The sequence below is a fragment of the Topomyia yanbarensis genome, chromosome 3 (genome assembly GCF_030247195.1).
Source record: "Topomyia yanbarensis strain Yona2022 chromosome 3, ASM3024719v1, whole genome shotgun sequence".
Taxonomy (NCBI): domain Eukaryota; kingdom Metazoa; phylum Arthropoda; class Insecta; order Diptera; family Culicidae; genus Topomyia; species Topomyia yanbarensis.
Genome location: NC_080672.1, coordinates 179,326,179 through 179,351,786, shown reverse-complemented (window position 1 = coordinate 179,351,786; position 25,608 = coordinate 179,326,179). Strand labels below are relative to the sequence as shown.

Genomic DNA, 25,608 nt, shown 5'->3' with positions numbered 1-25,608 from the left:
ATGTGTGCGTTGTTTATATTCATTAAAAGCTTTTAAATGCATATATTACATTTTATTATTATACATCACATGACAACTATATACAGGAAAATAAATCATTATTCGAGTTCTAAAATTTTGAAAAAGAAAAAACAGCCACGGTAATATTGAACTGAAAAAAGGTGCAAAATCGGCAAAGTCGCAAAAAGTCGATTTTTATAAAAAAAAATTTTTCGAGATAACATAAAATCTCGACGTTTCATGCATTTTAAATATGTTTGGCATCAAAAATACGAATTCGATTTCTGAAATTTCATGGGGTCCCCCCTTTGAAAAAAAAAATTGATTTCCGGCATATAGGGGAATTTCATATGTGACCGGACGATTTAGTCTATATTTCCGGAACCATACAAGCGATCCGTGCGAAATTTTACAGACATCTGTGGGGATAATATAGCTATCATTTGGAACTAAGTTTGTGAAAATCGGCCCAACCATTTCCGGGAAATTGATGTGAGTTCGTAAATATTAAAAGATGGCCGCTTTTCCCGGGCACTTCCGGAACCGTCTATGGTGGTCAATGTAGTCAACGAAAGTTTGGTTGGCCGTCGGTGACCTAGAACAGCAAATTTAAGTTGTTTGAGAGACATTTTAGCGAAATTTTTACCTTTTTTGCTTTCATCGGAGTATCGGTTTGAATCACAATTTGCTATGTGATCGCACGCCACAACCTGTAACTCCGGAACCGGAAGTCGGATCCATTAGAAATTCAATAGCAGCCTATGGAAACGTTGCACCTTTCATTTGAGACTAAGTTTGTCAAAATCGGTTCAGCCATCTCTGAGAAAAATGAGTGACATTTTTGGTCACATACACACACACATACACACACATACATACATACACACACAGACATTTGCCGAACTCGACGAACTGAATCGAATGGTATATGTCACTCGGCCCTCCGGGCCTCCGTTAAAAAGTCGGTTTTCAGAGCAATTGAAATACCTTTCTATTGAGAAAGGCAAAAAGATTCGCAAAACCAGGTTAAAAATATCAACTTACCATTGCATATTCGTCATTTCCATTGTCTGAATTTGAACTAGTACTCTTACATTTATAACTCTTAAATGTACATGTTCCATTTCGAGTGGCACTGCAGGCGAAAAATTGTTTTTTGAGAGGTCCATTAACTTCAGATCGTTCGAACAGCACTGCTGGACCGTGCTCGCAAACAGGGGTTTCCTTGACATCCAAAACGACAGTCAATTTTACTGAAAAAATAAGAATGACAACTAGATAAATATTCTCAGCAAAAAGGTACTAGGTGCATTAAGTCAGTCAAACATCAATTTACAAAAATATTAAACATATATTTTTGTGTTCTTGAATATAACGTCGCTGTTGTGCTATCTTATGACAAGCGCCATTTAGCTTATTTCGAGAAAAACGATTTTTAAAGTTTGAGATTGAATATCTTGTAACTTATACATGGTAGAAAGTAGAAACAATTCAGAGAAGACAATTGATGCTTTTATCTATTCTGTATTAATCGATAAATTGCGAGTTTTTACTAAAACTGTAAACACTCAAAGGTGTCATAGGTATAGACTTTTCTACGGCTCATGTACGTACACGCCACATGACACAAATACTACATTACAAGCTGGTGGAAAATAATAAACAAAGACGGCAAAAGTAAATGGGATTGTTTTCAACCAGGAAACATCATTAGTGTTCGTGAAACCGGTCGCAAAGAACTCAATGTATTGATGACAAAATTTGTACGATGTGTCATTGAATCAACGGGAGTGTTTTCCCAACACTTTGCTTACCAGAGCGAGGCCGTGGACTTTATATCTCTCCTAATGTTCCTTGGGCTGTGGTCCTGCTTCCGTGGTTGGGTTTTCTTTCTTAGAAGGACGTCTGGAGTTTTAGAACTTTGAAACTTAATTTATTCAGAAAATATTTACAAAAGTTATCTTAAAGCTACATGTTGCCCGCGCGATTCATATATCGCTACGGGAAAATTTGTCCCTTTTAGTCCTTAAGTTTTTCCCTATTCTCCTGAGATACGGTGTAGATTTCCTATGGCCTTAGAAGGGCGCAATTCCTATTTGTTTACTTATATATTTGGCCCTGCCTCTTCAAGACTGACGTATTTAACCACAATATTGATTCCTGCTATTCAATCCTAGTCCAGTCCCGCAAGGGCTCACAAAATATGCGGTTACATTTGTACCGCTTTCTAAGATTTTATTACTATCCTAACCGCAGAGTAAATGAGAAGGAAAAACCAAAGCTAGCTAATCGGACTGCGTATGGCACGCTTATGTATATTAGGCGCGGGAGGTTGGTAAATAGACAGTGATCCCTTTTTCTGTGTTCTTTTCATTTCATTTTCGGGTTTTTAAGATCAACATCAACCTTCCCTACGCGTAGCAGTGATGCATTTCTTATGCACTGCTGACATTGTATAATTAACTCATTTGCGCGGCAACATTCCAGGGCCCGTAAATCATCCTAGTGGTTTACTCAAACTATCGCTTCACCGCGCAAAAATCTTAGTATTATTCTTACGGGTGTAAATCATGACGTTATTCTATTTAGCTACAAGTTCTTCGAAACTGTTCATTAAACGTCAGGTTGGTACTTGATCTACTGATACGAAGAGTACCAGCGAACCTACTTGGAAGTGCTTTGGCCCTTGTACGAGGTCTAGTTATGCTCTTCATTTTCCTAGGGTTTGGTGGTAGTATTCCTTCCACCATTTGTTTAGTTTTCCCAATGTCTACCCGCTGGGGTGTGCGGTAGACATAAGGTTCTTTTATATCATTCAACGTTTCGATAAAGTGTTTCTTGTACCCTTTGTTATTTATGTTTTGCGGAAAAGGTACCTGCTTAAGCGCCTGGTTTTTATTCCTGATAAGTTCCGGCTGATTTTTGTTTGTAGGATTGAAATCCGATCCCACTAATTTTACTGCTGATCTGGTATGTGATCTAGTTCTGGAATCAATACCCAGCCAAATTTGTTTATTTACGGCAGCGTCTGCCTTTGTTTTCTCTCGCTCTTTGGTCTTTTGTTTTCTGTCTTCAATTTTATGGCAATTCAATCTTTCATGTGCCTTATTCTTATTCTTAACATTTTTAGGGTGTGTTGGCAAAACATGTGTTGTCGATAAAGTATAAGTCTGTGGGTCAACGCCCGACACGACTTGTTTTATCTCAAAATTTGAATATTTGTTTTTAAAATATTCTTTCTGCTTTGTTTGTCAGTAGGGCTTTCTACCTAACCCTTGTTCCGACTTTTGAAGACGACCTGAAGTATCGTCATACTTTGTTTTCTCTGCCTGCTTGAGATTAACGGCTTCTCATGTTCCCTGACCCTGACAGATTCAATACAGAAATGACTAAGGATCATTTCTCTTTTGTTTTCCCTTTTTGGACCTACATCATGCTTTGGCGAAAACTTTCCACGTTGTGTTGCGCCATGAAGAACCCAACCTAATTTAGTTTTCTTAGCTACCGGTTCATTGAACCCTCTGGATTTTTCCTCTAATCCAGTCATTAAGTACGCATGTGGCAATCCAAGTAATAATGTAGGAGTTGCATTTTCATAATGCGGTAACTCTGCACTTTCTAAGTAAGAGTATTTGTTGATCAGTTTGTCTCGCGCTTGAGTTTGAGTAGGTAACGATAATTGCTTTATCGTTCTCAAGCCATTTAACGAATAAGTTTTATCAAACTGACCTCTTATTTTCATACGAATTTCTTGACTCGATTTTTCTTTTTGAGTCTTACCATTCGTCCATGCTAATGTCATAGGACGTTCAATTCCTTTTAAATGTAGTTTTTCTACTATGTCACTTTGTACCAGACTTACTGAGGACCCTGTATCCATGAAGGCAAAGGTTTTTACTTCATGCGGTCCATTCTTAAGAGTGACGGGAATTATTTGATAATGGATTATTTTACCAGAATGGTGGTAATTTATATTTTCATTGTCGCTTTCATCAGACCTTTTTTCCTGTGCTATAACATGTAACAGTTGGTGATGTCTACTTTTGCACCCTTCTATGTTACAAATTTTAGTGGTTCTACAATTCTTTACCGAGTGATTCGGTCTGCAGCACGAGAAGCATAAATTCTTCTCCTTAACTATCTTCCTCCGTTGGTTGGGAGAGAGTTCTCTAAATTTACCACAATCTATTATCCTGTGGTCAAGCTCGCATAACAAGCACTTTTGGTAGCTTGTAGCGTGATAATTAATCCTGTTAGATTTTTCTATTCTAACGGGTTTATCGTCTTGTAATCCCCGCTCAGCTATCAACATGGTAGCTAGCTTTTGCTGGGGCTGTAACCAATCAAATAAATCGCTTACCGTTGGAGCGACAAAGGGATTTGCAGTGGTTGAAAGCGCCCTTTCCTCATTAACGTGAGTTAGCCATTTTAAGTGCAGTCCCTGTGGTAACCTGCTGACTAAATCACGGACTAAACGTTGGTCATTGAGATATTCCTTACGTCCCAAACAGTCCATATTGGTGACGAGGTTACCAATTCGAGATACGAAGTCTACCATGGTTTGTGGTTGTTCGAAACGTGGATTCCTAATTTCTAGCACGTCTCGTAAAAGGCCTGAATATATCAGCTCGATGCTTCCGAACCGATCCTCTAATTTTTGGATAATTTTGTTAACGTTGCGCGAGTCTAAAAGCAGCGCGTTAACTGCTTGTAGTGCGCCTCCCTTCAAGCATCTTTGCAATCGATGCAGGTTTTCTAAATCAGTGAATTCCCCTTCACGAGTTGTTTCGTAGAAGGTTTGTTTAAATCTGGGCCACATCTTACAGGACCCATCAAAATAAGGCAAGTCCATTAGGGACTGCCTTAGGGCGTACTTATTTGCGGTAGTCTGGTTACCGACGTTGATTTTATTAATTTTTTGAATTAATAAATCAAAAATTTCCGCTTGGGGATTTTCTAATTGACTTCTCTCTTTAAATTTTCTTAATTGCCTCTCTTTCTCCGCGAGAGAGTCTCTAATAGCCTGGCACTTCCTACAAAGCCAAAGCTCGCTCTTCTTTGGCTTATGTTTCAACCCTACGCAACTCAGGTGGAACCAGCGATCGCAATCGTCGCAGGCCACCATATTGTCTACATCATTAGCTTTAACACATAGGCGACAGTTGCCATTTGGATTTTGTACAAAATTATACTCCATAGCTACGCTCTTAAAATTAGCTTACTTGTTTCCTTTTCTGTGTTGGACCGACGGTGTTCTTCGTAGTCCGCAGATGCCGGTGCGATACCGACGGTGTTCTTCCAATCTGCAGGTGCCGGCGCGAGACCGACTGTTTTCTTCTAATCTGCAGGTGCCGGCGCGAGACCGACTGTGTTCTTCCTTCCTATTTACCAGTTGCAGTAAAACATAACTTTTGTCTCCAGTTTTCCGTGAAGAAACACTACTCAACTTTTGCGTTTTCACGGATAGTTATCCTACGTTTTGCATCACAACATTACTACAAATGTCAGACTGCATCAAATGTAGATTCCGCGCACCCACGTCTATCAGTGTTAATATGCGTGCTGTCAAAAGGTTCAGCAAATTCCCCTTGTCTAAGGTGTCTGCTGCGTCTCTTATACTTTCCACTACAGTCACTATACACTTGGTATGTATGTTTACTTTCTATGGATCTAGTACTTGTAACACTGTATTAGAACTTTAGTTTACATTTGTATCCTCAGAAGCTGCCACTTCATCCGCGCAACCTCCTTAATCGCACTTAATCCTGGGAGAATGCTTTCTATGCTGTACACCGTTTATACTTATCACACTATTTCTGGTTATCGGCCAGGTTTCGACTGTCCGGAAGTTTCAGTGTTCAGTGATAGATTTCAACTATCACTCTCCAGTGCTCCTCTCTGCGGAGTCACCATGAAACAACGGGAATATTTTCCCAACACTTTGCTTACCAAAGCGTGGCCGAGGACTTTATATCTCTCCTAATGTTCCTTGGGCTGTGGTCCTGCTTCCGTGGTTGGGTTTTCTTTCTTAGAAGGACGTCTAGAGTTTTAGAACTTTGAAACTTAATTTATTCAGAAAATATTTACAAAAGTTATCTTAAAGCTACATGTTGCCCGCGCGATTCATATATCGCTACGGGAAAATTTGTCCCTTTTAGTCCTTAAGTTTTTCCCTATTCTCCTGAGATACGGTGTAGATTTCCTATGGCCTTAGAAGGGCGCAATTCCTATTTGTTTACTTATATATTTGGCCCTGCCTCTTCAAGACTGACGTATTTAACCACAATATTGATTCCTGCTATTCAATCCTAGTCCAGTCCCGCAAGGGCTCACAAAATATGCGGTTACATTTGTACCGCTTTCTAAGATTTTATTACTATCCTAACCGCAGAGTAAGTGAGAAGGAAAAACCAAAGCTAGCTAATCGGACTGCGTATGGCACGCTTATGTATATTAGGCGCGGGAGGTTGGTAAATAGACAGTGATCCCTTTTTCTGTGTTCTTTTCATTTCATTTTCGGGTTTTTAAGATCAACATCAACCTTCCCTACGCGTAGCAGTGATGCATTTCTTATGCACTGCTGACATTGTATAATTAACTCATTTGCGCGGCAACAGTCATAATCGAGCATGGAAAATTTTCCATACAAAAAAGTATCAATTATTAACTTTTATTCATATCTTTGGTTTAATTTGGTCTATAAACAATCGGTTGGATGCAGTATGAAGGAAATGAATCAGGAAATCTAGAAAAATAGTAACTTTTGGTTACAGTGTTGCCAAATATGCTATATTTCCAGTTTAAAACTTAGACTGTGTTTTTCTCACAACTCGAGTATTTTTCTTTTAAAATGTTTTATGCCATTGTGTCCCTCAGACATTTTTACACATAAAAACATTTAAAACTTCAATATAACTTCAGCGAATCCCAATATTCCCAAAAAACTCATAATTTATCATCATGTTTCTTGCAATATCTTAGTAACCAAGTAGAATTAGTAGTATTTCAAAATTCTGAAAAGCCATTCTGTAGAGATTTATCTAACTCAGTTTGCCCCGAAATGGCGTTTATCATAAGATAGCACAACAGCGATGATAAGTCATCTACAAGAATTCGTGGATGGTTCCACTGAAAGCCATTCGATGAAAAGAAATAACAAACCGAATTCTCGTGTTCCTAATTAGTTCACGGTGTCTCTGGTGGAAAATATTTAGACAAAAAAATCAGTATCGCCAAAATACTCACTAATCGAAAGCTTATATGTTCCTCTTTGGGATCATCCATAAATGACTTAGCATTATATGGGGGAGGGGGGGAGTTTTGTATTTTGTGATGATGTGTGACGACAAGGGGGGTAGGGGGTCATTTCATACTACGTAGCTTTTTTAAAGGGGAATAACTAACATCGTTTTTCAAGCTACGTAATTACCAGGGGGATATTGAGAGGTTTGTGACGAAATGCTACGATGGGGAAGGGGGGTGTTAAAAATCACTCAAAAAATGCTACGTCATTTATGGATCGTCCCTTTCATCTGAGCATATCTTTGAAATGTTCTTTTTTCAATGTTTTGAAGATCAATTTTTTGGGTAATTTTTCAATTTGTAGCTCAAAACAGATATCTCCCTTTTGGGAGGATTGATCGGTAAACACAAGGCGTCGGAGGAACGGACTTGTAACGTTAATGAAAACCTTCGAAGACTCCATTTAGTCAGTTCGCGTTGGTAATTAGGTATCTTGAAATGTAACTTAGTATTCACTCAAAATTCTATAATTGTTCTATGGATTCTTCGAACAATTTTATCTCAATTAGATTTATTTTCGTTTTTAGTTTCGTTGAAAATTACGAGCTTTAACACGAATGAAAGACTCTTCCTTTAGAACACACATAAGATCCACCTTTTAGCAGAATACTATATTTTCCGCAAAATCTGATGTTGTTTTGTAGTCAGCGAAAAAATATTTGGAAACAGCAGGGTGTTATCTGTTTTTGGGGATTGTGAATTTGTTCAAAGTAACAATTCTATTATAGGAAGTATGGGAAAGTGCACTTTTTCAAGTATTTCGATTTGATTTATCGACGAAACAAAGCATCTAAATACATCAAATTATAAAAAAATAAAAGGTCTGAGAAATCGTACAATGATATAATTTTGAATGAGAAAAGGATCGGAAAAGAATCTCGAGCAAAAAAACTCTAATAACATAAAATATAAACAAAAGAGTATTGTTTCGTGGATTTGAAGAATTTCTAAAAAGTGAATATAACAGGTTTAAAACCCTAAGTTATCTCGAAAACTCATCTGTTTAAGCCTTTCCACAACTCGATAGATGTGAAAAAGTGTTACGTTTTTTATATAGTATTATATAAAATAATAATATTTTAGTGTATTGATCGCAAATCCAAAGAGAAAGTACACTAAGGTTTTTTTTACACGGTTTTTTTTGCACGGTTTTTTTACACGGCTTTTTTTACACGGTTTTCGCAATTAGCACGGTTTTTTTTGCACGGTTTTCGCAATTAACACGGTTTTTCGCAAAAATATTCTAAGTCCTTTTAAAGGCCTCCAAAGCCTAATCAATATGAGTATTTTTGGAACGGGATTGACGAGTAGGTGCCAAATATCAATGTCTGAGACCATTTCGAAAATCAAGATGGCTACTTCGGTTTAGTAAAATTTTCAATTACCACAACAATGTGAGAATTTTTGTAATAGCGTTAATGAATAGATACCGGATGTCAATTCCGGAAGTCATGTTTTCATCTAAGATGGTGACTTCTATTTTAGTGCCAAGACGATGTTTTAAATATAAAGACACGCGGCGAGAAAAACAGTAAATTTGGCTGCACGGTTTAACAAATTATTTGTCTGCTAGTTTTGGCAACCAGGAATATTGTGTAAACAGCGAGTGACTTGTAGTTTTAATGAATGCTTGGCGAATTCCTTTTTTGAAATATTTCCCACAATACTCAATCATGTAACTTGGAAACGCATTGATTTACGTTACTGAGCCTGTCTACATGTTTTTCGTTGCACTAGAAAAAATGTATCGATGATGCAGGATGCAGACATGCATTTCTTTTCATTTCAATCTCGATACTCCCCACGCATTACTTCCTTAATCCGCCATATTTGTTTACATTGCTAGTTTGGAACCGTTGTTTTGGGTTCGATTGGAACTTTTGGCTTCAGTCTTCGCGCATCTCTATAAGCATCATCTCTGCTTTAGTGTACATCTCATTCATCTTAAGGGGGCTTCTGGTGTAGTGGGCAAAAAAATCGACTTCTTTTTTATCCGCTTAATTGTTAGTATTGAGCCTCTAGAATCGTCTCCCGCAATCTCGGTGACCACGCTGAACTTCTTTTGTTTTAAACAGCCATGCATTCCTCGCGCGTATTTGCTGTGACACACGCAGATTTCAATCTATCGGCAACAATTTTCTTAAGACTGACAGCGATAAAAATACAGTGTGAACAATACACTTTAAACTACTTCCACCCAAATTTTTAAGAGAAAATACCAAATGGCTTGTTTTCCACGTCATTTTTTCCGTGATGCAATTTGATATGGAGTATCATTTAATAGCGTTTTTTCGAAACCGCGTTTTTCAAATTGGTGAACACGATAACTCAAAAACTAATCAAAGAATTGACTTGATTTTTTTTATGAAAATGCACAATATGTGTAGCCTGTCGGTGAACCACAGAAAACGGAATGAAAAAATTGTTCTCTCTATTATTTTGAAGAAAAGTGCACGAATTTTACAGAAAAATATGAGATTTTTCGGTTTACATGAAGCCATTTTCGTAAACTCGAACTTTTTTTTGAGTTCATCGAGTAACTACAAGTCTAAGCTTTACAAATTTTACTTAATTTCCTGTGTCGAACAATTTTATCAAGAGTCATCATGTTAGCCGCGGCGCTCCTCGACGTGGAAATGGTTGGACGTCTACTCTTGGAACGCTCGTATGTGTGGCTCTGCGTGGCTGCCGACCCTATTCTGCGCGGCGTGTAACGTGAGACGACTAATCTCACCTCACTCTACGTGACTTCACCCAATTCTGAAGAGTCACTTCGGGTGACGAGAGACTCCCATTTAACCGCAATGAGGAATCTCACCTCACCCGAGTCGACTCTCAGAATCGGGTGAGAAAAGTCACGTAAAGTGAGGTGAGTTTCGTCGTCTCACGTTACATGCCGCGCAGAATAAGGCCGTGCAAATATTTTTTTCGTGCAGAATAAACGTACAAATTTAAAGCTTAACATTACATAAAAGATGCATTGTTCCCTTGCCTTCAAAATCGTAAAACAAAATAACTTTCGGTTTGAGCACTTTACACCAGACGTCCCCCTTAATAATACAGCGAAGACCTGATTTTATTATTTCCCCCTGATTATGTCAGCTTTTTGATTCGACTTTGAGTCTCGCATGAAGATTCGCTCGATGAGCTCTAGCAGACGAACCAACTCAAATTCGAGTAAATCCATTCATGAGCACATTTTTCTTATCTTATAAATGCAAAATATACAAAAATAAATGTATCTTTTTGTTTTACGCTGGTTATTTATACTAAATAATCAGAACCATCTTGGGTGTTACAATGACGCCAGACCTCTGGCAACTGCATATTTGTCAATCCAGTTCCAAAACACTCCATGTTGTGAGTTATACAGAATATCGCTAAGCCGATAGTCTCAATGTTGTATTTCAAAATGGCCTTAGACATTGATCTCTATCATGCGCTCATTAGGCCCGCTCGGAAAATATGCATACTGATTGGGTTATTGAAAATTCTGTTAGACCGGAAGTCGTCATCTTGGTATTCCAAATGGCCTCAGGCATCGATATTTGGTGCCTACTCGTTAACACTGTACCGAAAACAACCATATTGTTAAAGTGCGGGACAAAAGGAAACCTCAAGATCCGACGTTTCCACTTTTCCAAAAACCTAAGGAATTGGAGAAAGCAAAAACCGTGCTACTTGCATAATCCGTGCAAAAAAAACCTGTTCAAACATCGTCTAAGTCTTTTGCCTTCAAAAGGACTTACAACATTTTTGATAAAACTCCGAAATCATCCCTTTTCCTAAAATTGTCTAAGTCTTGCATTGAATGTAACGCGGTTTTTTTTGCACGATTTTCGGAATTACGCGGTTTTTTTGCACGGTTTTCTGAATTAACACGGTTTTTTTTAACTCGGATTTCGCAATTAACGCGGTTTTTTTTACACGGATTTCGCAATTAACGCGGTTTTTTTTGCACGGCTTTTTTTACACGGTACGTATCCTCCGTGTAAAAAAACCTTAGTGTATTCAAAATTTCAAGCAATTTCGGAAGGTTAATTCACAAAGAGTTTTATCTCACTTACCATTGAAGTAGGAAGCAGATATTAGGAATAACATATGTACTAACAAAAACTGAAATCATTGAAGGCGATGTACATAAAAATGACTTCTCTATCAAACAAATTGTGTGTGAATTTGTTAGCACTTTTAACAGTTATACAAGCAAAAGGATAAAGATCAAGGTAGTTCAATGGAAGGTGTTGTCGTAATAATTCAATTTCAAAAATTGAAAAAAAGAAGGTTGAAAGCTAGGGGCAGATCACTCTGGGAATGTATAAAAAAATTGCATCAAATTAGAAAATTGCCTTCAATTTCCATATTTACATCAACTTTACACTCCCTCGCAGAAAAGTTTGTTCAACAGACGTCCTACGCTGATCGGCTTTACTCGACGTTTTATGGAATGTAGGGCTAGTTTTTTCATAGACGTTTAATGTAGGGCTAGTTTTGACGTTTTACACGCAATGCAAAAGATATTGCACGCAACGCAAAATACAGTATGAATTTCTATTTTGATGAAGGTAAATGCATTTAATTTCGCTGATTTTCAAAAATGCATCTGCCCCCAGGTTGAAAGTCTTCTTAAGTTTACTTCGGGTGGGAATTCAAAAAATCTCAAATTACGGTCTACGTGTACGGAAAACCGAGTCATCATAAATTTTTATTTTCGAGAGTTGTCCTCCTGGAGCTGTAGAGCTAGATTCTCGGAAGGACTCCCCGTCAGAATCACATACTACAATTTGCAGACGAGACAGGCAATGTCGCCCACTAAAACACTGCTTTAGGCCAATTGTAGCGGGCCGTGATTCTGAATGTGATATTCATTGTACGGTTCAGGTATGTGCGGGCGTAGGGACTCGCGAACGCGTGTATCATCGCGAAGAGCATTTGTACGTTAACGTGTTCGATCGCGTGTGCCGTTGCACACGCGACAGCTAAAGTGTATGTAACTTTGCGTGTATAAATTCTATTTTATAACCATGTTCCTTTCGCATATTCGCGTGTGTTCTTGGATAATCGCGCGCGGACTGTGAATTTAATACTTTATTTTTGGTGTACGGCTCATATGTTGTAAGAAAGTGAGATCTTCCATATCACTAGACTTCCCGGACATGTCGCCATGGAACGTGTTGTCTAGTGGATATGAGCTTTATTTTTTGATTGATCCTACTGAATGTATGGACCTAAGTTATTAGGACAGAGGGTTATGGTTTCCGGACATGTTCGCGACGAACGTTTGTAGGTTCGCTTTGAAACTTCTTAAGTGCTAAAACGTTCATCTTATTACCGGGGTGTTATCAAGTTTGCGTGATCGCGGGCGTAGGTGTGCGTTGTTAATCGCGAAGGGCTTAAGCGTTCGTATGTTAACGTGTTTGTCACGTAGGCTCGCGTGCATGTGACTTTGCGTGTACAAAACTGGATTTTGTAACCGTGTGGCCATTCCTATATACGCTTGCGTTCTTGGATGGTCACGCGGACCTTCATTCTGATAGTTAGTTTTTGGTGTACAATTCACATTCTGACAGGGAGTAAGTTACGCCATATCACTAGAATTCCCGGTCATGTCGCCAAGTAACGTGGTGTCCAGTGGATATGAGAGCAATCTTTCTGACTACAGTACAATGTAAGCTTGCCCTCTTTTGGGTTGTCCTCAATATGTGTTCTTCGTGGCTCCACCCCTTCGTTGGTCGACCACATATTTTTGATAATGAACAAAATTGAAATTGTGTTTCCAATACGGAGGTTATCGAACACTCAGGGTAAAAAGAGTAATGTAATACGGCACCTTGGTAAAATGTTTGAGAATTGAAACCTTTTTTGAATGCGCCTAGTAAACACGAAACTGTAAACAAACACAAAAATGATAACTTTTTATTTTGTGTCATTCTACGTGAAATCGACAATACTGTTCACAGTTACCATCGAACGCTCTTGGCAAGCCTTTGTGGGATGCTTGTAATTACAAAATTTCAATTCAATTCTTTGTTGATAAAAAGGGCCTTTTGTTTGGGCGGTATTCGGAATTTACTTGGAGCTGGGGTGTTTGTGCCATCTGAGATGGAAAGCTTGGCGAACTTTTCTGACTGCTGCAAACGGACGGCCGCTTCTTCTTGTATCCTTTGACAATGTTCGGAAAGATTTACATCGACGTATATGGTACGACGATACAAACAAACTGATACTGAGCAGCAACATGCTAAGTTTTTATACCTGACAGCAGCACAATGTAAGCTCGTCCTTTTACGTGTTGTCCTCAATATGTATTCTTCGCAGCTCCTCCCCTTCGTTGGTCGATACACAAGCAAATTGTGTTGAACGCGTCGGAGTGCCGTTTACTTAGTAGCTGTAGTGGAATACCTTGCTGTTAAAGTGTTGAAATTGGAAGGAAATGCTGCCCGTGACAACAAAAAGACGAATTAGGCCACGTCTTCAGCAGCTGGCGATTCGTAACATCGAAAAGTTGAACAAACAAGTGACCATTGCTCAAAAACAAAACATCCAATCAGGAGTGCTACCCAAGAAGACCGAAAAGAAAGCATAAATCGAACGCTGAAACTCGCGAATGAAATGCATATTGCTGTAAAAACTGTCCTTTTCAGGACGATCACACATTTTTGATTATGAACAAAATTGAAATTGCGAATCTGAATGGACCAATCGACGAACTGCATTTCTATTGAGCAAATTTACCCGCCAAAAAACCATTTCCCGACAGGAAATTCTGTGCTGGAACAGCAATTTCTTTGCGATTTTGTCGTCTTTTGCACATACACAGTTTATTTGGAGTATTTTTGGAATTATCAAGTTGTCAATTTGCAACATTCTTTGAAAATATTGTTGAACTTTTATAAATGGAGGCACGAAAACGAGCGTTTGACCGTCGTCCCACTACCAGCATCAGAGAAGTAGCAGATCAGCATTTTTCGCTACATGACCCGTACCAAACAGACCGCTCGTAAGTCCACCGGAGGAAAGCCTCCCCGCAAGCAGTAAGCAACGAAGGCCGTGTAAAAGTGCGCCAGTCACGGTTGGCGTTAGGAAGCCTCATCGCTACCGAACAGAAACTGTCGCCCTGCGAGAAATTCACAGCTATCAGCAATCGAGCGGGTCTAAATTGACCCAAAATAAACCACAAACCAACAAGTTCTTTTCAGGAGCAGCCAATTATATTCCAGTAAGATATAAATGAATTTTCGTTTCCCATTGCTTTACAACCTCCCTCCCCCTTTCCTTCCGGCTTGAATTACTATCAATCTTGATGATGCTGGGCGGCAGGGGCACTAGTTTCCATTAAAGCGGAAAATTTAGGTTTACGCGTTTTTCCCAAAAGTTTTTTAGATGTGCTGTTTTCAAGGAAGTTGTAGTTGAATTCAAAATAAAATAGTTTGCTTCTATTGTCAGAGGTGGACCTTCCAACGAAAACTAGTCTGGCTCGCTTGGAATCGAATTGTACGGACCAACCACTGCTTTCACAAAATCCGTTATTTTCAGTAATTGTACATTCTACAGAATTAGTCACAACTATTTCCAATCAGCGCAAAAATCGGTTTTCATTCAGTACAACAGCAGATTTTCACGTTTAAAAAACAGGCAGCATTCTGGCCGAAAATTTTGAAACGAAGCACCTATATCGAAACGTTAGAAAACGTTCGATTTTCGTAAATTGAATCATTACACTAAACTGTCTACAAATCACAAATAACTTTTGATTTTGTGCCATTCCACGTGAAAGCGACGGTATTGTTCACAAGTGGCTCACTTACCATCCAACGCTCTTGACAAGCCACATTCTGATGCTTGTAATAACAAAACTTCAATTTCATTCTTTGTCGATAAATTGATGGCCCTGAAAAGGGCCTTTTGTTTGGGCAGTGTTAGGAATTTACTTGGAGCTGGTGTATATGGTAACAGTTTTGGTGTCATCTGAGAAGGTGTGTTTGCCCAACTCTTCTGACAGCAGCAAACGGAAGGCGGTTTGAATTTCGCGGGAAATGCTACAAACGAACTGCTCCATGCTGATGCTGCAAACGAACTGAGCGTGAGCAACAGCATGCTGAGTTTTTATACCTGACAACAGCACAATGTAAGCTCGTCCTTTTTTGTGTTGTCCTCAATATGTGTTCTTCGTGGCTCCTCCTCCTCTTCGTTGGTCGATACACAAGCAAATTGTGTTGAACGTTTACTTAGTAGTAGAGGTGTGCGCCGATGCATTTTTAATCGGCGGCGGCGTAAGCGTCATTTTTGGCCGGCGGCGTCACGCCGTTGGACCCTATCGGCGGCGGCGCGCCGGCGTGTGTCGGCGTGACGAATATTGACGCCTATGTAACTAAAAAAATTCTTGGCAGTACAATTCCTTTCCCAAATTTTCGGTTTCTATTGTATCAGGCACATACAAGCAGACGTTACAGCTTGAAGAAAATTCTAAAAAAAATCATTGCCCACAATGTACTAGCGACATCTGTTGAACACATTGCACAAAATGTAATTCTCGCAACCACATAATTTTTTTTTCAACTGAAGCTCTAATAGTGCCCACCCTGCTTGCGAAATGCAAGATAATAAATGAAAGGTGGAACTATTTTTACAGTTGTTAAATTTGAAGAACGAAATAGAAAAATTGTCGATGTCGCATACTACGACTTCGCATGAAATAATGATTGCAATGGACAAATTCGAAGAATGAATAATTATTTATTGTTCTATATTTGGGAAATTAAGCAACGGTAAAACAGTTTTTGTTTTGTTTGAGGAAATTAATTCTTGTTGTCTTTTCATTGTTTTTTGTTTCTATTTAGTCTTCTTTACCGTAGCTCTTTTAGAATCCCGCATATATCAGGTACCCTAACACGATGCCTTATTAATAGCATTACTGTGCAGAAATGTCACTTTTAATGATCGTGTAAGGACACCTTTCAATACATCCCATTTAAGCCGAGTCGGAAATGAACCGGGATTCTGGCTGGTTCCAGTTCGTATTCCTGCTCCAGTGACACAACCGATTGTAGTTAGAATCAGTGGTGCCACTGGATCCCGTGTACGAACTGGAACCAGCCAGATTTCCAGTTCAATTCTGGCTGAATTTTACTGGGATTACTTCATTTTCCAGGCTGGCGTTTACTTTTACTTCTTGTAAGTACAAAATCGCCGCGATGATAAAGCATATACTATTCCATGGCACTACATTTTTTTCAACGTAAGATTTGCTTCTATCTTGAATGCAAAGTATGCTCGATGTGCTGGAATCATACAGATCTACACCCTGACGAAACCTAAATATAGAGTTACTATCATTCATAATTCCACGACTTGATGTTTTAGCTCCTGTTGGGTTTAAACTGATCACTAAACAAGCCTGATTGAAATTGGTGTGAGCGTACCCCTAGTTTTCGTAGCACCTGCACCCCGCCAATTTCTCCAGCAGTTCCGGGGACCAACAAGTTCTAATACATTGCATACATCTAGTTAGATCCGATACACCGAATCAATTAAAGTACTAACATCCTATCCTCACAGATCGGCATCGTGTTGTAACTTAAGAAGTGTTTGTAAACAACTCCCGCCTTGGACACTTCGACAAGAATGAGTTTCACATTTCCAGCCCACTTTATTTGTTTTGGTGTGCATGAGATTAATGAGACGGTAACGTTTTCGGGTGGGTGCAGAAACTAAGTAACGCATTTAGCTCTGTGTCAAAATCTTTTCACTAACGCCACGCTCGCTGATATGGCGCATTTTTTGTAATTTAAATCGACCGTTTTTCCTACGAGTGATGAAAATTCATTCCGTGTTACGTCCTATTTGTCTGTGATACCGGGCTGATGCAACTGACACTGAAAATCTTTCCAGAGTGGGACTAGATCACACGATGAATAATTTATGAAACCAGAAAGGTTACCCTCTTTTTTTTTTTTTTTTTTTTTTTTTACAATGGAGAAGACCTTTATGTCCTAGCCCAGTACACGTGCTAACGGTAGGGTCCAATCTACCACACGGGGTGCACTGGGGGCGTGTCGGACTCGAATGGTGACCAGCCATTAATACCGACTAAACTCCATTGGGCTCCGCCATCATTCCTCCCAGGAACTACCTCTCGGTATTACTTCTGGGGGGATGGCTGTACTAAATGTACTCATTCACTCTCACTCACGCGATCATACATCCTGTATGAGGCTTACTTGGGTGCTCTCTCAATCACACTTTGATTCACTCTCAAACACTCCCACATGAGGCTGACTTTTGTGCTCACCTTTTACGTTCCATGCGAGGCTGACTTGTGTGCTCACCTTACTCATTCCTTGCTAGGCTTACTTTTGTGCTCGCCCTACCCATACATGTGAGGCTGACTTGGGTGCTCACCCTATCACCTGATTCACTCTCAATCGTGCCACTCTATTGTACCTTTGTCACTCCCTCTGGCATCCCATGTGGGACATTTTTCTTAGGCCCCACTTCTGACATACCATGCGAGGCTGACTTTTGTGCTCACCTTTTTCATTCCTTGCTTGCTACCAACCTGTGAGGCTGACTTTTATGCTCACCCTTAACATGCAGTGTGAGACTGACTTGGATGCTCACCCTTTCACTCCTCTGCCACGCCATGAGGCATCGATAGCTTAGTTCCAACATACTACGCTACGACCCTCCCGTCTTGGCATGAGGCAGTCCACTTATACGCCTATACACTCACTCTTCTGTCTTGCTTCGGGGTGGCTGGGTTTACCCCTTACGCGGTTGCCATTCGCTGCGCCAACCTACCTCGGCATGAACAGACCATTCACTCTCTTATTTTGCGCTTGGCCTTTTTCGCTCCAACTAACCAATCACTAGTTAGCCGTGCCCGCCGTCTGTTGCTCGGTTCGCCAGATTACCTGTAGCCTACTGGCAATCTGGATGGTAGCAGCCGAGACTGCGTTCCACTTCTCCACCGTTTGACACATCCGCTGAATAAGGGTATCCGGGGTTGTGTCCCAGCCACAGACGTCAAGCATTGCTCTTCTTTCGACGTCGAACCGATGACATACGAACAGTATGTGTTCGGCAGTTTCATCTACACCTGGGCAGTCCGGGCAGACTGGGACCTCCGCGTGCCCGAACCTGTGGAGGTACTGACGGAAACAGCCATGGCCTGACAGGAATTGTGTCAGGTGGAAGTGAACTTCCCCATGGGGTCTTCCCACCCAGCTCGATATGCTAGGTATCAGCCGGTGGGTCCACCTACCTTTCGAGGAGTTGTCCCACTCACGCTGCCATCTGGCGACCGAGGTCACCCTGGTGCGCTCGCGGGCTCCCCTATTTCCACGTAGCTCAAAGCACTCCTCATCTTCCCGAATGACCAGCCCGACTGGCATCATGCTCGCTATCACGCAGGATGCATCGTGTGATACCGTGCGGTAGGCAGATATCACTCTGAGGCACATCACGCGGTAGGTGCTCTCCAGTTTCTGTAGGTAACTGGTTACCCTCAGTGCTCTTGACCATGACGGGCCGCCGTACCTGAGGATAGATACGGCATGTGTTACCCTCTACATCGCCACATCAGTGCACCAGCGTCGCGAAAAGTCAAGATCACTCTGCTCAACTAGTCTTAAAGAAAAAAAAAATCAAAATAAGTCACGATTCAATCAATGATAAATAAACCTCGTATTGAAAATAATTTTTGTTTTTGCCTTTCTCATATAAAGAAAGGCTATGCAATCACTGTAAAAATCGACTTTTTAACCGAGGCCCGGAGGGCCGAGTATCATACACCATTCGATTCAGTTCGTCGAGATCGGCAAATGTCTGTGTGTGTGTATGTATGTGTGTGTGTATGTGTGTGTGTATGTGTGTGTGTGTCATTTAAACTCACACAATTTTCTCAGAGATGGCTGAACCGATTTTCGCAAACTTAGTTTCATTTGAAAGGTATAACGCTCCCATAAGCTGCTATTGAATTTTTAGTTGATCCGACCTCCGGTTCCGGAGTTACGGGTTGAAGAGTGCGGTCACACAGCAAATTCCCATATAAACTGGTACCACCATGATGTTCAAATGATGTAAAACATATTAAAATTGATGTAACATTACTCTAGTTTGTGGGTCTGGATCACTAATGATCAATCAAAGCAGCTTTGACCACATTGGCCACCTATGACGGTTCATGACGCCCTCGGGGAACCCGCCAAGTTCCTAAGCTAATATCACACCCATTCCACAACGAATTCTCTACCGATTTATACGAACTTAATTTCAAATGAAAGATACAGTAATGCCATTGACTGCTGCTGAATTTCATTCGGTTCTGACTCTTGCTTCCGGAGTTACAGGGGTGTTAGTAAGGATACACTGGAATTTCCCATATAAATCGGTACAATCGTAATACCTCAGAGGCTAAAAACTATTGAAATGGTCACCAAATTACTTCTAATCGTAGATCTAGATCACTGATTGCCAATCAAACATTCTTTGAATATATTGTCCACTATCGACGATTCCGGAAGTCCGGAATTCCGGGCATATTCTACAATTAAAGTCACGTCGGTTCATCGGTGATGACTGAACCGATTTTCTCAAATCAAGTCTCAAATGGAAGGCAAAATATGCAGTTCGGTATTGCGTAGCCGTCCCTTCCCCCCCCTCCCCACCTTGCCCTTACACCTCCCTCCTTCATCACTCCCCTCTTCTTGGATCACCCTCACGCCCAGATTTCCTTCATCCACCCCGTATACCGAAATAAGATGAAGGATTTCTGACGCATCCTCCACACCCACTCTACTAAACCCCCATTCCCTACACGTTCAAACGCATTCCACCAACCTTTGCAAATTATAATCACATGAAGATAACATTGAACTCATGCTTATTAAGCTAATTAAATATTATTCTTTTGCCTTTCTCATATAGAAAGGTTATGCAATTGCTCCAAAAACCGACTTTCTAACCGAGGCCCGCAGGGCCGAGTCTCATATAACATTCGACTCAGTTCGCCGAGATCGCAAAATATCTGTGTGTATGTATGTGTGTATGTATGTGTGTATGTATGTGTGTGTATGTGTATGTGTGTATGTATGTGTGTGTATGTGTGTATGTGTGTATGTATGTGTGTGTATGTGCGGATTTGTTAACAAAATGTCCACATCGGTTACTCGGAGAAGGCTGAACCGATTTTTACAAACTAAGATTCAAATGAAAGGTATAATATTCCCATAGGTTGCTATTGAATTTCATTTTCAACCGACATCTTGTTCCGAATTACGAGTTGAAGAGTATGGTTACAAAACAAAATTTGTTGATTTTTCCAAATCGGTTTCTCGGAATTTTCTAAACCGATTTTGACAAACTTAATTTTAAATGAAAGGTCCATCAGCTGCTGTTGAATTTTGTGTGGATCCGAGTTCTGGTTCCTGAATTACAGGGTGATACGTACGATCACGCAGCAAATCCCGATTCTAACGAATTCTGCGATAAATGTAAAAAGGTGATTTTTTTCCAAAATGTAAACACAACTGTTGAATTTGTAGATCTAGGTCCCCAACAGTCATTCAAAGTCTCTTTGGCCACACTGGCCACCATCGACGGATCCGGAAGCATCCAAAGTCAGAATAACGGTTATATTGGTTTCTCGAAAATGGCTAGATTTGCTCAACTTAGTCTCAAATGAAAGGTGTTGCGTCCCCAGAAACTGATATTAAATTCCATCTCCATCCGACTTCCAGCACCGGAGTTACGGGTTGTGGAGGTCGATCACATAGAAAACTCCGATTCAAACCGATACCGCGATGAATGCAAAAAGGTGCTTTTATATATACTTACCAAGTGTAATAAGAATGAAAGACATTTCCATAAAGTTATATTGTACGAACCAGCTATTAAATCATAGTTTGGAGAAATGAGAAAGGCACAATTGCACCTCTAGGTGGATTAAAACAGGTTTTTTCAAAATTAGTTCACGCAAAAAAATATAATCCATTATACTCAAATATTTAGTAGGTGGTTGTATCTGAATATGTTTAATATTTTTATGATTCTAGTTCATAACTTGATGATATATTGATTTATATTAACTTTATTGACTAAAAAAGTCCAGAATTGAACGATGTGCACTAGGGGCAAATCACTTGTGATGCATTTTTAGAAATCAGCTAAATTAAATGCATTTCTTTCCATCAAAATAGAAATTTATAATGTATTTTGCGTTGCGTGTAAGACGTCAAAACCATACAAAAAATTAGCCGTACGTTCAACAAAACGTCGAACAAAGTGAATCAGCGTAGGACGTTTGTTAAACAAACTTTTCTGCGAGGGAGTGCAAAGTTGATGCAAAAATGGAAATTAATTGCATTTTTTCTAATTTGATACAAATTTGTTATACATTTCTAGAGTGATCTGCCCCTACGATGTGCAACGATTTTCGTGAATTCTCGTCGTGTTATCGTGATATTTTAGTCTTACTGTCGGATTGTTTACACAGAGTCACGTGTCTTATAGTTTTCTTAATTATTTCACGGACATGAATTGTAGTGCTCAGCACAGTTTCATTTAATTTCAAAAATTACACTGAATCTTAACAAAAGAATAACACGGTTACAGGTGCTAGAGTTTCCTTGTATCTAATGCTCGCGCCTATGGTACTGGTTGCTAGCAGTTGTACACAATAGCTCACATAGAAATTTCAAAACCAAAGAGTAGAGTGAATAGTCCATAAATAATAGTAGTTCCTTGAAATTGTTTGCGTAAGTATATTAAGATTATGTGAAAGATTTATTACTTTATGAACTATATCATGAACAGTTTCACGAGCTCCACTGGTGAATCGTGTCTAACATATTAGGAACCAACTATATCTTGAAAGTGGAAGTATTTTTTTTTGAATTTGTGAACCATTCCACGAATGGTGAATTGTAACTTATATGCTCGCAATTATAACCAGTTGACGAAGCAAGAATGGCTCCATGAATTATATTCCGAGTATCGTGTAATGATTTTCGAGAAAATATCAAGACTTTGTTAATTTTGTGATCTAATTCACAATCACTAATACCAAATAAAGATCAATGTGATAAATCATGAATCAGTTAACGTCAAATATTCGGACCATAGACAGTGTTCATACATTTGTGGATAAAATTATAAGTCAATGATTTTCGAGTTCGCGAATTGTCGGCGTGAGAAAAAAAACGTCGGCGGCGCGCCGCCGGTCTACCTTTCGGCGTCGGCGTTTGTTAAAATTTACCGGCGGCGGCTTGGCGCGGCGGCGTGGCGCGGCGGCGCACAGGTCTACTTAGTAGCTGTAATGGAATACCTTGCTGCTAAAGTGTTTAAATTGGAAGGAAACGCTGCCCGTGACAACAAAAAGACGAATTATCCCACGTCTTCAGCAGCTGGTGATTCGTAACAACGAAAAATTGAACAAACTGCTCTTCGGAGTGACAATTGCTCAGGGCGGTGTGTTGCCAAATATCCAAGCCGTACTGCTTCCCAAGAACAAAATTGAAATTGTGTTTCCAATACGGAGATTATCGAACACCCAGGGTAAAGAGAGTAATGTAATACGGCACCTTGGTGAAATGTTTGAGAATTGAAACCTTTTTTGAATGCGCATAGTAAAAATGTTTTCCATTTCACTCCAGTTTGTTTCTGGCCATATTTGCAATTTGCGTACTGAAATAAATCATAATTTAGGGTTTAACCCAAATTGCTCTCCAGGGAGAAACAGTCCATGAAACAGAAAATACAAACATATTCTTTGAAATGATTTTGGTGGCCCTGAAAAGGGCTTTTTTATAACGATACAAGTGAGTTCAACCTTTTCAACTTCCAAATCCATACAAAGTGCGTCCCTACCGCTTCAGAGTATAGACGACATTTATTGAGGTTTTGCGCTTGGCGCCTGAACATGATACCGCTCATTGTACCGTCCGGACGAGCATGTTGCTCGTGTGGTAAGCGAGCACCCACTTATACAAAACAAGCTCGCGTGACCTGTATATATAACATTCCCGTATGTAATGAAACGCTTACATGCTCTTTTTTGACGGCTCTGCGTGAGATGTGCTTGCAAATTGCGCATTTTCATCGCTGTTTTCGAAGGATTTTCTAAAAATCCTTGTTTTGGTTTATTTATAGTAGTCGCTCTAATTCCGGAATTTAATACAAAATATGTGCACGAATTTCCGAACAGATAGTGCAAAAATATTGCGATTTCGATCAGTAGAACGGAAGATATTCACAATTCAAACCTGGGAAAATTTCTCAACTGAAATTTTTGAAACGGGACCCCATATTGAAACGTTAGAAGTATTCTACTTCAAAAGTGGTCAACAGACCACTGGTGCGGAAATTCGGGTAAAGCGTGAAAAATATTCTGTGTTTGGGTAACTGGATCCGGCAATGAAAATATTTCTTACGAATGATGCGGTGGGAGTTGTCGTGGCGAGACATATATTCTCTACAGAAGCTTCGCTGTCGGTGACGTTCCGGTATATAACACCGCAAAGGAACTGGTTATAACCACGGTAGACAACACGATGTCATAAGCCTGGAAATAGTACCTATTCGGTGGTAATCCGTTAATGAAGCGACAGGCCTCTCGGATTCGAAAACTTGTACGTAGATACAAACGAAATGGTCGTGTCAGTCGACCAGGACATGGCGCTTGTGATAATTTGCTATGTGCTAAATATACAATCAGTACGAATATCCTTTACTTGAAGAGAAGGCAGTTAAAAACTGCGTCGGTATGATAAGAGTATTTACAATAAAATTCTTGCGAGGCTTTCATAAAAAAAATTAGTGCGTATTTAACGTATATTAGTTTTAAGGTACCAAAAAGTCTAATTTGCTAATATAATAGATTATTGAATTGAAAAATATTCCGAATCGGTATCACATTTTCCCTACAAAAAGGATTTCGGCGTTTTATGGAAGAAGTATGAAGTCACTTCCAGGACGAACTAATCAGGAAACGCAAGTATCGGCGGTGTGAAATTAGCTTAAAAGCCTTGAAAGTGGATGTATTCATTTATTTTTAAATACCTGTCTACCATATGACATGTACGATATTCTTAACTGGGCACTAATTTCTATCTTATTTGTTATTAAATTGCACTTTTTGGCCAACAAATCAATAACAAAGAATGTTAAGGATACCTTTGAATACCACAAACATTTTCAAATACTGTGATACGAAAGCTTGTTGCTGTAATGGCACTTGGCCAGTTAGGCCTTCTTTCGTTCACCAGTGAATGTATTTCTCGTTCTAAATAACAGCAGCAAAATTAAATTAGACGGATTCAATCAAACCACATTCCTTCAAAAAATTAATCAACGGTAATGCAGATAATGATAATAGATAATGCACTTCTTAAAAAAGAATTTGTCGAGATGTTATATATAAACGGTTCATTGGCTTCTGTTCAACGTGTTTGTGTATATGACGACCTGTGACTTCACATCCTGAATTTAAAATCTAAAACTTGTCATATAGGACATTCATTTTGAACTTTCGTTCAGACTTATAATCTGTGGATTCTTCAAAGACAGCCATTTGCGAATTTAGATCTAGAGATTGTAATTGTGGAAATTGGGATGTTGAACTTTGAATCTAGAGTATGGGATACGGTTTCAACTGTAACGATAATAGATGATCGTGAATGGTTTAAGCCTTTGTATGTTACGTGTTTGTCGCATGTGTGTGATTTCGCGTGTATACATTCGATTTTATAATCATGTGGCCATTCGAATATTCGCGTGTATTCTTGAATGATCGCGAGCGAACCGTGATTCTGATGCTTAATTTTTAGTGTATGGTACATATGCAATCTAACTACATTTACTGGTTCCCCCATATCACCAGTGCTTCCGGTCATGTCGCCATGGAACGTGTTATCTATTGAATATGAGCGTCATTTTTTTTTGATTGGTCCAACTGAAGGCATGAGTGTAGGCTGCTAGGACCGAGGGTAGATACTTCCGGACGTGACCGTTTCATGACCACGCGAGTGGTGGGTTAATGCTTAAGACCGCGTTCGTAAGTTTATAGGTGCTACAACGTTTACTTAACTACCGGGGTCACAGTGTTTTAAAACGTCGTTTTCGTGCTCAAAATTAATAGCGTCTAAACCGTTAACTTTAGAAGTATAGTTTGTTCGGAGAAGTTGTTGTTTTTATGATTGCGCATCAACAGGAGTATATCGTTCAGCGATTAATTCACCTATAAGTGATATGCGAAATTTATTTTCCGATCTAATTAAGACAGAGACTTTATGTCTTCGACAAAATTGT

The 25,608-nt window shown here is 39.6% G+C and overlaps 1 protein-coding gene across 2 annotated transcripts in view; it reads right to left on the bottom strand.

The window, feature by feature from the left end:
* The window catches only part of LOC131693898 (rRNA N6-adenosine-methyltransferase ZCCHC4), a 270,281-nt gene that overhangs the window by 181,062 nt on the left and 63,611 nt on the right, over window positions 1–25,608 (bottom strand). For both annotated transcript variants that reach the window (XM_058982164.1, XM_058982165.1), the window contains exon 3: window positions 1,045–1,253. In XM_058982164.1, coding sequence (XP_058838147.1) covers window positions 1,045–1,253 — 209 coding nt within the window. The remainder of the gene's footprint in view (window positions 1–1,044; window positions 1,254–25,608) is intronic.